Genomic DNA, 14,870 nt, shown 5'->3' with positions numbered 1-14,870 from the left:
GGAGAGTATAGGCTGATGCATAAAATTACTCAAAATTGTATGCTAAATCTTTATTTGCATTTACATTTACCTACACGCCAGTGTTCTAATATCAGCAAAAGTTGTTGTATTTTGGTTTTCCAAGACGTAGTGACTTCTTACTGATCATAATGTCCACACATGATCTCCTTCATAAACGAGTCGCATTCCGCCATTCTAGTTCATTTACACTGCGTCAAATCAGTTACACTTCAGGATTTCATATATGCATACATTATTCCTCGACATCAAAATCTCTCTCTCTCTCTCTCTCTCTCTCTCTCTCTCTCTCTGTGCAACAATGGCAAACTCCGAAGTAAATCATAAACCTCATGCCATATTCATTCCCTACCCACTTCAAGGCCACGTGATCCCGTCCGTCCACCTAGCCATAAAGCTAGCATCCCGAGGCTTCACCATCACCTTCATCAACACGCACTCCATCCACCACCAGACCTCCAAAGCACAAACCAACAACACCGGTGACGACATTTTCTCTGGCGTCCATGAATCCGGCCTTGACATACGCTACACCACCGTGTCCGACGGCCTCCCTGTGGAGTTTGACCGCTCGCTCAACCACGACCAGTTCATGGCTGCCTTGTTGCACGTCTTCTCGGCACATGTGGACGAGATGGTGGGCAAAATTGTGAGGTCTGCACAGCCACGAGTTTGTTGTTTGATTGCGGATACGTTCTTCGTGTGGCCGTCAATTATAGCCAAGAAGTTTGGGCTGTCTTATATTTCCTTCTGGACAGAGCCTGCTTTGGTGTTTACGTTGTATTATCATCTGGATCTTCTTCAAGAGAATGGTCATTTTGGTTCTCATGGTAACTAGCCAGCTATGCCCATATGTTTTATTTGCTCGTCCTTTTTCTTTCAAAATGGGTTGTTCGTATAAATGGTTTTGCTTTGCTTTTTACACATACCATTATTTTTACACCAACACAACATACTTCTATCATATATCAGATATTCGCACAGAGGCCATAAGCTACATACCAGGCGTCCAATCTATAGAACCAAAGGACATGATGTCGTATCTTCAAGAGACCGACACATCATCGGTGTGCCATCAAATAGTTTTCAAGGCGTTTCAGGATGCTAGAGGTGCGGATTTTGTTCTATGCAACACTGTGGAAGAGCTTGAAGTCGAGACCATATCAGCTTTACAAGCCCAAATGCCATTCTACGCTATTGGTCCCATTTTCCCATCTGGTTTCCAGAAGAGCATTGTGTCTACGAGCCTTTGGTCTGAGTCGGATTGCACCCAATGGCTCAACAACAAGCCGAAAGGCTCGGTCTTGTATGTCTCATTTGGTAGCTATGCCCATGTTACTCATAGAGACCTAGTAGAAATTGCTAATGGGCTTTCACTTAGCAAAGTCTACTTTGTTTGGATTCTCCGGGCCGATATTGTGAGTTCCGATTGTGTCAATCCACTGCCCGTCGGATATAACGAGGAGGTCGGCAACCGCGCGATGATCATACCTTGGTGCAGTCAGATTGCAGTGTTGACCAACCCGGCGATCGGGGGATTCCTAACCCATTGTGGGTGGAACTCAATATTAGAAAGTATATGGTGTAAAACACCACTATTATGTTTCCCATTGCTTACCGATCAATTCACCAATCGCAAACTAGTGGTCGACGATTGGAAGATAGGGAGCAACTTGAGCAATAGAATGCCGATCACTAAGGAGGAAGTCTCAGAGAATATTAACAGTTTGATGAGTGGAAAAGCAAGGGATGAGTACATGAAAGCAATTGGGCAGGTGAGGGAGAAATTGGAAAATGCAACGACACCAAAAGGATCATCAGAGCAGAATATGGACTCCTTCATCAAAGATCTAAAGGCTAGAACCCAACCATGTGAACTTACAAAAAATCTGCAATCAGCACGCACTTGCAACAGTAATCCCAGAACCCAGACACATATGTAGCTCAGTCCCCATGCACGTTCAACAGTAATTTAGAGTCTCCAACTACCCAGGATATATATGATTGAATAATGCATGACACACCAAGCCAGACAATCTCGAGGACCGAATCTTAATAATAATGGTAGACACTTAGTGCAGCAAAAGCTTCATAACATGAATCTCATGCATTTTTATCATTCATCACAGATTTTCATAGACTTAATTGCACAAGCTAAGCAAATGTGCTTACAGTAACTTTCATTCATCTTGTATTTGTCTTGTCCATATTACATTGAAAAACTTTGAGTACGGACTTCTTTTTCCCAACACAAAAACGTAGTAAAACAAACACGAAAATGCGATACCCAACCACCATAAGAAACAAGACTAGTAAATTTTCCCACTTGGAATTAGAGTCTGAAGATATGTCGTATGCACTACGAAGGGCCTGAAACCCAGATATGGTCCTCACCTGCCCAACTGCAAAGGAAGTCCCTAGATACTCGTTCTCCAAGAGGCCCTAAAACACAAAAATGAATTGAAAATGAACTAATGAGTACAAGATTATTAACGGAAAAAAAAAATCAACAATGAGGTTTTGAGTATTGTTTCTTGCCCTAAGTTAGAAATTTAGAATTGAAAGCCAGCAATTTGATTTGCTGTGGTGCATATAATAGAATGGCCTCGTAAGTTTACTTGCCTGAATAGAGTATGTATGGAAAGAAATATAGGATAGTGGATACGTCCACATTGCCCCAGGCAAAGCATTTCGAATTCTGAAATAGCCCGCGGCAAGCATCATCAATACCTGAAATGCCATTCGTCTCGACTATTAGAATATGGAAGGTAATTAAATAGCCAGAAACCAAACATGGTTGATCATATCATTATTCTTGTATTGCACCAAAGTGAATGAGCACAGACTTTGTTTATGTAGAACAATGCTTCATACATATACAACTAGAGCCACCTACACTAAACAATAGTCATGTACCATTTCAGTTTGTAATCCAATTTGACCAACTTCAAAAAAATAGGTTATCTCCATTACAAGTTTATCCTTACAGCCTTAGAAGAATCTAAAATAATAAATGATAACGTAAGTCTCTTTTCAATTGGAAGTGTGTAGAGACAGGACACAAATAAGGCCCTAAAAAATAAAAACATATAAAGCATGGAAATTTTAAATAAAAGACTCACAAATGATGACCTAAAGTAAATTTAATGATTCTTTTTTCTTTGGGAATTGGAACTCACTTGTATAGATAACGATGTCAAGATGCTCCAGAAAATATCTTGCCATAAGGTAACAACAACAAGCATTAGTCCTTCGTTTACTAGAAGGCAGATGAAAAAATTCAGCACAAAGTACATTAACAAGCTGAATTCATCCCGCAATCCTATAAGGAAGTAGAAAACAAGGCTTGATGAAATGGAGATGAGAAACAGGAATGGGATGCTAGAGAGAAGTTGCCCCACTAAAAAGACAAATGCACCCGAATGCTGGTTTGATTCTTCACTCGCATATATCTGCAAAATGGCAAGTAGATTGATCTGGTCAATTATTAGAAAAATATGAACCTGGAAAAATATAGTGCTAAATGAAAACAAAAAACTAACACTCAAGTGGTGATATTGCTTGTGAATAAATCAACATCAGTCTAGGTACTTGTGCTGGATACGCCCTAGTGTATTTCATTTTTGTCCAGGTACGGACAATGAACAATTCAATTATTGAAGTATGTCCCTGAGAACATTATCAACAGAAATAAGCAGAAGAAATAACTACAAACTATCGAAAGTGTAATTCACATGGATGCCTGTATAGGTGTGCCTCCTATTATGCTATAAGCTATGTTGAGATCATGAGAGTCCCATAAGCCCTACATTCTCTTCTGGGTAAAAAACAGTGACTTTTATCGTTAAAAACTCAGGCATCATTAGCATCAATACTGTGACCAGTCATATGTTGAAGAAAGCTTTACAAAAACAGCCATAAATTTTATCACAATTATAGAATGCCTGTTAAGAGATTAATCCAGATGACTCAAATGTCAGACAGGATACTACAGACATTTATAATTAACAGACCATAAAACCAGTAATCAGATGTATACTTGAGCTAATATGAGTTGGGCTTTATTACTTGCTCGTCAACCACATCTTGGAAAATTATCAAGCTCCTAGAAGAGAATATATATTTATACATACACATAGTACCTTGACTTCTTTTATCAGTGCCGGTACTCCAGCAATGCTTAGAAGTGAAGTGAATGATATAAATGCAAATATTGCTGCAACTCTCGTCTGCAATAAATATTTTCCGTGCATACCAATAAATATATTAGAAAGTTAGAAACCAAAATGTCCACAAGCAGGAAAATTAAGTTCATGAAATGATTTTGCAAGAACTTAAAGCTGATGCGGCCCATATAGTTGGGCGGTTCACAAGCCGTGGTACTTGGAGCCTCCATGTGAGGTACTCCCAATAGCATCTGATTCCTTGGGGGTTTATATAAGGCCTATGCCTGCTAGGTAGCAAGCAGAAGACTTTCTTGGGAAGAGAGAGAGAGAGAGAAGAAAAACAGGTTGCACACCAGGTCAGTCAGAACTGATCAACAAAGTGCCTGCTACAACAACAAGCGTTGACATTTTTTCCACATTATATAAATCATGATAACCAACCAAGTTGCAAGATGTATGGTGGCTCAACAAATCAACCATCTATAATTTGGATCTTATTAGGAAGTTATGGAATATGAATGAACTATAAGCAGAAAAATTCGTGAAACCATTAAGAGTTCAACTAGAATAAAGATCAGTATTTCATTCACACACGCACACGCACACACACATATATACATGTTATTTCATAATTATTGCTCCCAGAGTAAGATTAAGGAACTCACCACAACTGAAGACAGAGAATGCCCCAAGCCAGAGAATACCGTACCGACACAAAGAGTAAGAAGCATACAAAGAATAAGTCGAAGCCAGTAGTATTTCCATTCCCTGGACATAATTAATAATGATCTCCAAGTCAGGACTGCAATTCGAGTAGCAGTGCTAGCTTTGCCTTTGCTTTTGAGAAGTGGACCTTCCTGTGTATGTAATTGTGTGTAGCAAGTCAATGAATATATTATTAAAGGTAGAGAAACAACAACTGGACACAACTTGATGCAGACAAGCAATAAAGAAAAAGGTAGGGAGGAATGAAGTAACTCTCGCATCGGAAATGAAAGTGTTTCAATGTTAAAGAACGGGAAAATTTAAACCAAGTGTAGTTACTTCAAAATCATTAGTATCTCCACTCAACTTTTTATTGATAAGTTAGTATCTCCGCTCAAACCTCATTGTAAGAACCTACTTAACTTAATTTAACTATAATCTTCCAATCTTAGCTCTCAGCCACCCAAATTATTCAAGTCTGTATTTCCATTTTTCTTATTCAAGGAAGCCCTTCTCTCCAATATTTTATTTATGCACACAACACTCAAGTAAATGGATTTGTTGAAACGCCCCAATGGAAAGCCCAAACCACATGGCCTATACTCTAAAAGGACTAGTCAATGATACAATTGGAGCCCCATTGGAACCTTATAAAGAGCAAGAACTTCTCCTTCCCAAGCAATGTGGGATCTCATACACCACCTACCCTTATCTATATCATATGGAGTATCACAATCTACCCCCCTTAAATTCCCGACGTCCTCGTCGGGCCTGTCCATTGTAGGTGGCACAGCTCAAGTCCCACATTTCTGGTTGGGATAGGCTCTGATACCATTTGTAACGCCCCAATGGAAGGCCCAAACCACATAACCTATACTCTAAAAAGACTGGTCAATGATACAATTGGAGCCCCATTGGAACCTTATAAAGAGCAAGAACTTCTCCTTCCCAAGCAATGTGGGATCCCATATACCACCTACCCTTATCCATATCATATGGGGTATCACAATCATTTGTAACGCCCCAATGGAAGGCCCAAACCTCATAGCCTATACTCTAAAAGGACTAGTCAATGATACAATTGGAGCCTTATTGGAACCTTATAAAGAGCAAGAACTTCTCATTCCCAAGCAATGTGGGGGATCTCATACACCACCTACCCTTATCCATATCATATGGGGTATCACAATCTACCCCCCTTAAATTCTCAACGTCCTCGTCGGGCCTGTCCATTATAGGTGACACGGCTCAAGTCCCACATTTCTGGTTGAGATAGGCTCTGATACCATTTGTAACGCACTAATGGAAAGCCCAAATCACATGGCCTATACTCTAAAAGGACTAGTCAATGATACAATTGGAGCCCCATTGAAACCTTATAAAGAGCAAGAACTTCTCCTTCCCAAGCAATGTGGGATCCCATACACCACCTACCCTTATCCATATCATATGGGGTATCACAATTGTCCTTTGGTCATTTTTGTTGATAACCAACCTCTCCCTTCATGGTGGAACAGGTGCATAACCACTGAACAGAATGCAAATGTATGGCCATCCACATATACAACTCACTCAAATGCACAAGCAAATAAGATTGTATCCTCATCATCCACCATCCCATGTGCAAACCACAGTAGCAATTTAAGCATCCTTAATATCAACCAAACTGGGTTTCAGTTGTACTACAAGCAGCAAACATGGCATAACATGCCACAGTAAGCTGCCCTCAATAACCCAATCATTTTATATGGATTATTTTTGCCTTAAAACAATTAAAGAACTAAAACTCCCACACGGCAGAACATTATATGCGTAAAATGTAACTCGCAGCGATGACAAAAACAGCCAAAGCTGCAAACATAAGAACAGACAGAATTTATGATTGCTGTAATGAGAAGTAAGATAGAATAATAATACCTTCTCCGTGAGTCTTAATATCATAGTTTCAACTGCAGCAGCATCTGCTGAAGATTTGTATGTTGCTTCAAGGGTGCGTATTGCAACTGCAGTGTCCATGTTCACAGATGAAAAGTCCCCATGGTCGTCCTGTTATATTGTTTCAGGCCATGCAGAGAATATGTTCAATCAGGCAATAAAGAAAATTAGGCCGCTAAAATTTGTGGCATATGTTCCATTACCTGCCAATTTTTGCACATAGCAATGATCCTGTCGAAATCAGCATTTATAGCACGTAAAAAGTGATCGGAAGGACTTTGCATAATAGGGCAAGGAAATCCAGCATTTGAGAAGTGCTGCATCAGCAGAAGGCATGTTAATTAATAATAGCCAACAATGCTCCATTTAGTACCTAATAATATAGAAACAAGACTTGAGATTTCCTAGAAATATATCGGTTCCTGAACCTTACTTCTCCCTTCTGAGTTCTGATATATGGCAATGAAAGGTGTTTTATATGTTTGGTGGCCCATGTATGATGGGCTCAATGGTTCCATTATCTATTTCTTTATCGAAAAGCATAAATTCAATAGCTGTACAAAAATCATCAACAGATTAAAATTTACCTGCAAGCAAGCCAAAGTTTCTCCAAAAAACAGAGTATTCCCATTCGAAAGCAGACAAATCCGGTCAAAAAGGCCAAAGACTTCTGTGATGCTCTGATAAATGGTAAAAATAAGAGTGCAACCTGTGCTTGCAAGTTTCTTCAATGTAACCATCATCAGAAGTGCAGATACACTGAACAAGATGAGATCATATAATTTAGCTAAAACACGGCAGTGGCAAAAACATTTTAAACAGGAAGAATAAATGTTATGAGAAAACAGGGAGTGCAATAATCTGTCTAAAGTATACAAGGATTTACAGGGAAACATCCAACGAATGGAAAATCAAATTATTGGCACCAATGGAATCATTACCATTTTTTATAATAAAAATGCGCGAAAGACATAAGCCAAGTATACAAGAAGTATATAATCGCTACATTAGCACAAGCCTGAAGCCAAATTATCATAAAGCTATACAAATACATATTTTAGCCGAATTTCATTGATTGAGACTCCCACTATCATAACCATTCTAATTTTACAGACCAGATGCAATTTCTTGGAAACTTTATGATGCAGGGAACTCGGCCAGTTCTATGCACACATATACAGCGAAGAGTGTTTAATGATTGTGTGTCATGAAAGAAAATTAGGAAACAGTTATAATCTATAGAGCTATTTTCTATTCCAGAAATGGTCCTACCAACTAAAACTGTATAGCATCATCTAATTGCGGTTCAGTATGACAGGAAGAGAGTAGCAAGTTACAGGTAAAACAGTAACACCTAGTAAAATACAAATCAATAAATAGGAAAAATACCTATCAAGATGATAAAGTGGCTCATCTATAAATAAGATACGCGGCCTCATCACAAGTTCCCTAGCAATGCTAACACGTCTTTTTTCACCACTAGGAAGGCCCTTCATATAACAGTGTCCACCTATCAATTTGTTTGCATAATCACCAAGAGACATAGCATAGATGGCATCCTCTACTACGTTCTTTTTCTGACAAAAGAAACCAGGAAGTTGAAGCAGTGCCGAATAGTACAGAAACTCCCGGACAGTGAGGGATCCAATCAGAGTGGTCTCCCTTTCAACAAACCCCTGCAAATAGAAAAAGTATGAAGTGAAAACCCCAAAGCAACATGACACATTAATTTTTTTTGTTTGATTGTTGCACTCAACCATAATCTGTTGCGGAATCACTAATTCTTCCATTAAAATAAAGCTTGATTTTGAAATGGACAGCTAAGGCCCTGTTTGGAACTTGGACTGAACTGAGATCAGTCTAATTTTAAACTGAATCTAACATCCAAACACCCAACTCTCAAATCACTAAACTCATCTCAACTCAAAACCTCTTTACACGTGGGACCCACAACCCTTTTGAACTCAACACCTCTTTACACGCGGAACTCACAACCTTTTTCAACTTTCCATAAATACATCTAAACTCATCTTAGATAGGCCCCACAAAACTCACTCTACCATCTCAACTCATTACTATTCATAAAGAATCACAACCTTTTTCAACTTTCCATAAATACATCTAAACTCATCTTAGATAGGCCCCACAAAACTCACTCTACCATCTCAACTCATTACTATTCATAAAGAACTCAATTCATATCAACTCAACTCAACATCCAAACGGGACCTAAAAGTAACAATTAAGCACTTTTTACTTTTATAATGGGAAGATCTGCCAATACTTCCAGCTTGAGGGCCCAAGATAAAGAGTTAGGAAAGGATTCCCCAAGGATTACTTTCACTCATGTTAGATTAGGCTTGTAGATCTAAACTCAATATGCCAAATAAAATCAGGAGAGGAATTTTTATACTGACCAAGGATAAAGGTAGCTGTAGGGGAAAGATTGAAAGCATACATAAGCGAATAACAGCCGGGATGCAATGAAAATACCAAACCAAAGAAATGAAAACCCAATAGCAAGTGAAGTAAAGGGCTTACATATGATCCATAAGGCATGTGTGATTTTGCCCCATTAACGAACACTTCACCATACATTTTGGCTGAATGATGTAATCTTCCTAAAGTAAAAAGAGAACAGAATTTGAGTTTCAAAACATTTTTTTTTATGTAAGTTATTTGAGTTTCAAAACATCAAAAAAGATGAAAGGAAAAAGCACAATTAAATGCTCAATTTGAAATTACAAGAGATCACATGATTAAAAACCTGCAATAGCCTTTAGTAGTGTGGATTTCCCTGATTTAGCAGGACCCATGATTACTGTCATAGTTCCTGGCAATGCATAACCATTTGAACTCTTAACAACCTTGTCAGAGTACTTCCTTTTTCCTTTTATTGTAACCGTCAAGTCTTTCCACGCAACTGATGCCCCTGCCATTTTTCTTGCAACAACTGCACCCTCTGGTAATGGTGGAGATGGCAAGGACCCACTATTAAGCTTTGAGAGTGATGGGGAGGCTGGAGTTGCCACAACATTAATTGAGTCTCCTCCTTCCTCCACCTTTACTTCAATATCTGTATCCTCCCATTCTGGTGAATCCTCAAACGATATGGGTTGTCTCAGTGAACCAGGTTTACGCAAATAGAAAAAGTTACTTGAGGGCACCCTACTTGTGGGGCTACTCGCTGAAGATGAAGACGACCTGTAATTATCAGACTGAGACTGTATTTCTTCCATTATCTTCCCTCAATTTTTAAAACTTCAATTCGTAGACGAAAACACTCAACCGTAAGTGGTGAAATGCTTCCCTTTGCCACCCAGCTTCAATAAATCATCAAACAGTTGACATGGAAACAACTGTTTGCAAATTTTGCCTGTCTAAATCATAAAACCCCAACAACACCCCATAAACAAGCCTGCATCAAAATTCATGCATCCAGTAGCACAGTCAACATCATCAATTTAGTCACTGAGAAAGAGAAAGGGGTAAGAAGGGAGAACTAAATTCATTCATATGCCTGCATCCAGCTTTACATCAGAAAGTAAAGTTGCCTATGATTGATACAGGATATCAAAAGTGTTAAGAGTCATAAAGAAAGATTGGAAATTTCATAGAAAGCATGTTCTAACAGCCAACTTCAAAAACTATTCCAAAACTTTGCTGAAAATGATCCAAGCCTCGGAACATCATCCTTTTGTTTTCAAGTTTCATTAGCATTTTAAACGAAAAGAAAAAAAGAAAAAGAAAATGAGGACGAATGTAAGATTTTGTAAACCCAAATTGGAAAAGGTGCCGATTAGAGGTTCCGAAAACCAGATCGATATAAAGCAGTATCCACTCACTCTCAGGCAATTTAAACTCATCTTATAGGAATAAAGAGCTCTGTTGAAGAGCTTAACCCCAGGACAGTAAGAAATGATAATAACCAACAGGAATGAATATAGAACTAAATGCAAAAATCCAGGTGCGCAAATACACTAACAGCTAATCTAATCGAATCAATGTTATACTTTCTCTTTCTTGTTCATTCACGTCCTGCCACAACAAAAACCACAATCAACTTAAAGAAAATAACAAAATCCATTTAACACTCCATTTTACCCTCGTCACCCATTCAATCAGCTGTCAACCATATACTTTTTTTTATAAGTAACTGTCGACTATATACAAAAATCTAATAGCCCATTTGGATGCCAATGTAACGAAAAACAATCAAGGGGGAAAAGGCCATAACTTGCTTAGCCTTCTCATTCTCTAAGACCCAATAAGACAAACAACCCTACTCTTAGCGAGAACCTAAAAGTAATAACATTCAGCTGAGCAGAGTAAATCATGATCTGGAAACATCAAGAAAAGCAAAACGAGGACAAAAAAGAAAAAAATGCTCCTTCTCTTTTCATTTCTCAATAACCAAACATAACATAAACGCTACCACCTGAATCAAAGTGACTTCAAGAATTGAATGGAAAACTCCATAGCAAGGACACAGAAACAGACCTGGATCTGACGGAGAGAACCCAAGAGACAAAGAGAGAGAACGGCTAATGTGAAAGGACTCGGAGTGAGCAAGTGAGCTAGAAGTGTAAAGTGTAAACAATAATATAATGTAAGTGGATGATTTGACCCGCTATTTTCGGGTTCTTTTGTTTATCCCACACAGGGATTTGTCTCACCTTGTCACTGATTATTTATCTTTCTCTGTACTCCTTTATTTTATTTTATTTTATTTTATTTATTTTTGTGCCTTGTACTTTGAATTTGCCTTTTTAATGTTCATTGTTTTCACCCTTTTTTTTCTTTTCTACTGTTAATGTTTCCTCTTCATGCTTTAAATATATATATATATATATTTACATTACTTAACATTTTTTTTGCTTTGTTTTAACATGATTGCAAAATCAGTCTTTCACCTTTCAACCTTTTGCATGGCCTCTTATATTTTTGTACAATAGTATGTGGACATAAAATCACATTTTATTCTTGAATGCTAGTAATTTATAAAAAGAGAGAAAAAAAAAAAAGGACCCATTGGTGGGAACTTCTCCACAAATTATTAATTAAATTTATTTATTTTTATATTAAAAATTGAATTTTTAAAATTGAATATGCTTATATCATTAAAGTTAATTAGATTAATTATGTTTATCGATTCATAAAAATAAAATCCACAAAACCTGTATTTAAGATTTAATACGCTTATATATATTTTTTAAAATATATTTAAGATGTTTTCATTAAAATTGTATAAAAATTGAATGCAAGAGGAGATGTCATTAATGAGTTTTGCACAAATGTTGGGGTCCACGTAAGTGGGAAAAGGTTCGGATGCTTCAGTCACAATCCTTTGAGCAATGAGTGACATAAAAATCGCATCTATTATTCAAATCCAAGTAGGTAGATATGTATCTCTTCTTTATGAGGCATAACTTCATAGTTTTTGTTTTTTTTTTAAATAAAATTAAAATATTTAAAAAAAAAAAAAAAAAGAGATTCTCGAACGCTCTGCTTTACCATCATGACTGCTGAGACTTGAGCTTTCAGGTACCGAACGGTTGAAACATTGTTGTTCCATCGGTTTTATGAAACGCTTTTTTTTTTTTTTTTAATATGATTTATTTATTTATTTATTGTAAACAAATACAAAGAGAAATGATGATAAATTATGGTAAAAGGATGACGTGTAACACTTCTAATAGTGCACACGGATCCTAAGGCTGGATGTAAAAATACTTTCATCTCATCATTATTATTTTTTTAAATATTTATACAAAATATAATAAATAATTTAATTTTTTAAAATTTTAAAAATTATAATAATATTAAAAATAATATTCTAACAATATTTTATTCAACTCATCTAAAACTATATTTTATTCTAAACTTAAAGGACTATTGATAGAAAGATTGGTTGATGGAAAAAAGTAGATCTAGAGGCAGAAAATGGGTACAGTAGTAATGTTAGATACAATTTTAAATTATCTAAGTGTTATGCATTTTTTTAAAAAAAGAGTGAAATTTACCGTTAGAAAATTAATTTTTTTTTCATATAGATCCAATATTAACTCGTTTTTTTTTTAAAAAAAAATCACACTATTTATACATTCCATAACTATAAATATCAATTTTCTAAAAATAATTGTATCAGCCAAAATGGAAGTGTGTGGCCTTAGGGAGGATACTAGTGACGAGAGAGATCTCTCATTAGCTAGTCTTCACTTAAAAATAATAATAATAATAATAATAATAATATAATAAATAAAAAAAATTAAAAAAAAAAGCATTTAATTAATTAAGAGGTACAAGATGCATCATGTAGAGGGTGGTGGGGTGCCTATTAATTTTTCCACTACTCCGAGCACAACACATGAGAAATAATAATTAATAAACCTCCTTGAACGGTGATTTTGGTATTGTCAAGTAGACTGTGGAGTTGTGGTTTGATACTCTAATAAGTTGAAAAGCATTGCGTTTTGTTGTTCTAGTCAACCTATGAAGACGCTTCGTCTTTCTTATAATCATTGGTTATGGAAAGTAATAACATAGATGGATAGTTTTTTTTTTTTTGTTTTTTTTTTATTTTATAATATAAAAACATAGATGGATAGTTAATATCGAGCAATATGAATCAATAAGATACTCTCATAGTTGGGAGATTAATCAATCCTCCATTATATAAGCAAAATTTTTTTTAAGTCTCCATATATTATAAAGGTTTAATTACAAAATCAGTACTTAAATTTCACTAAGTGATAACTCAATTTCAACTTTCATATATTAGATCCCTATAAAGGTTGAGTCCCATTCTTCTATGAAGGGTGAGGTTGAAATATCTCTTATATGTTTGTATATAGAGAGTATCAACATGAGTGAAGACCAAATCAGTCACAAAAAAAAAATGATATACTGATAAAACTTTAAATATTTTTTATGAATGAATGATGATAGTTTCTCTTAAAAAAAATTAATAAAACTTGTTACTGTTGTAATTTTATAAATAAATAAAAAATAGATCCCTTGATTATAATATTTATATATATATATATATATATATATTTATATCATTTTCCTCCTTTTGTCAATCTCCCAAAAAAATACTAACAAAGAAATTAACACATTATCTATTAATATCATATATAAAACCCCAAACTATGATCCTACATTCACCTGGGTATTAGAGCCACTTCTTCATTATTCTCATTTAGGCTTTTTGGAGTATTCTAGTCATTTTGTAAAAAGATTAAAAAAACACTAATTTTTTCGATTTTAAAATAACTTTAATAATAATGATCTCCTTAAAAAATTTTAAGGCCTCATTTGATTACATAAATAAGATGTGATGTAATAAAAAAAATTTGTGAATAATAGTAAAATAATTTATAAATAATAATAAAATAGTTTAAGTTAAGATTTTTATAAGGTTTTAAAAAATGAGAGAGAAAAAGTAAAATTACAAAATGAAAAGAGGATTAGAATATAAATTTTGTTTTGAGATTTGAAAAAATTGAATTATTTTTTGTATTTTATTTGGAAGTTTATTGTAATGATTAGATGAAAAAGTTAAAAGATTGAAATTGAAAAATATTTGTATTTAAATAGTGTTTGGTTGTTGAAATGAGATGAGATAATTTCAAAAGTTTGTGAAACCAAACCAGACCTATTCTCTAGCTTGGTCCCTTAGACTGCTCCGTTTGGATAGTGAATATATTTCATATCATCTTATCTCATCATTACAATTTTTTTAAATTCTTACATAAAATATAATAAACAATTTAACTTTTTCAAATCTCAAAATAATAATAATATTAGAAAATAATATTCTAATAATATTTTTTTTAATTTTTAATTTTTATCTAAAATTATCTTATTTCATCTCACTATCCAAATCGCACCTAATTCTTACATTATCCTTGGTATCTATTGGTTGGCTCTAGGATAGCTTTTTGAAATGACAAGTTTTGGAGAAATTTTTAATTGGACAGTTTTCTTCTAGACGGAGTTCCATATGTAAAAATGATATATGTTCTGTGAGTACGTGGCAAGCAC

At 35.4% G+C, this 14,870-nt stretch overlaps 2 protein-coding genes across 2 annotated transcripts; one reads left to right on the top strand and one right to left on the bottom strand.

Moving 5' to 3' along the window:
- The first annotated feature begins 209 nt into the window (after positions 1-209).
- On the top strand, positions 210-2,249 carry LOC109010581 (UDP-glycosyltransferase 86A2). Its single transcript, XM_018991456.2, has 2 exons — positions 210-848; positions 991-2,249. The coding sequence occupies exons 1-2, from the start codon at positions 245-247 to the stop codon at positions 1,959-1,961; spliced, it is 1,575 nt and encodes a 524-aa protein (XP_018847001.2). The 5' UTR covers positions 210-244; the 3' UTR covers positions 1,962-2,249.
- Positions 2,105-11,438, bottom strand: LOC109010580 (ABC transporter G family member 3). Its single transcript, XM_035685331.1, has 12 exons — positions 11,325-11,438; positions 9,592-10,242; positions 9,366-9,445; positions 8,214-8,500; positions 7,412-7,583; positions 7,028-7,141; positions 6,807-6,935; positions 4,850-5,041; positions 4,161-4,247; positions 3,198-3,470; positions 2,641-2,748; positions 2,105-2,460 (listed from the first exon to the last, which is right to left on the bottom strand). The coding sequence occupies exons 2-12, from the start codon at positions 10,061-10,063 to the stop codon at positions 2,203-2,205; spliced, it is 2,172 nt and encodes a 723-aa protein (XP_035541224.1). The 5' UTR covers positions 10,064-10,242; positions 11,325-11,438; the 3' UTR covers positions 2,105-2,202.
- Between the last annotated feature and the right edge of the window lie 3,432 nt (positions 11,439-14,870).

This window comes from Juglans regia, chromosome 14 (genome assembly GCF_001411555.2).
Source record: "Juglans regia cultivar Chandler chromosome 14, Walnut 2.0, whole genome shotgun sequence".
Taxonomy (NCBI): Eukaryota; Viridiplantae; Streptophyta; class Magnoliopsida; order Fagales; family Juglandaceae; genus Juglans; species Juglans regia.
This window is presented reverse-complemented; position numbering and strand designations above follow the sequence as displayed.

What these genes read in the sequence shown, in the direction of transcription:
- LOC109010581 (XM_018991456.2), top strand. Translation starts at nt 245, where the DNA reads ATGCATACATTATTCCTCGACATCAAAATCTCTCTCTCTCTCTCTCTC. An exon ending in TGGTCATTTTGGTTCTCATG is followed by an intron (nt 849 to 990) that starts GTAACTAGCCAG and finishes ATCATATATCAG; the next exon opens with ATATTCGCACAGAGGCCATA.
- LOC109010580 (XM_035685331.1), bottom strand. Translation starts at nt 10,063, where the DNA reads ATGGAAGAAATACAGTCTCAGTCTGATAATTACAGGTCGTCTTCATCT. An exon ending in ACTACTAAAGGCTATTGCAG is followed by an intron (nt 9,446 to 9,591) that starts GTTTTTAATCAT and finishes TTTTTACTTTAG; the next exon opens with GAAGATTACATCATTCAGCC. An exon ending in ATTCTCTGTCTTCAGTTGTG is followed by an intron (nt 4,248 to 4,849) that starts GTGAGTTCCTTA and finishes TATTTATTGCAG; the next exon opens with ACGAGAGTTGCAGCAATATT.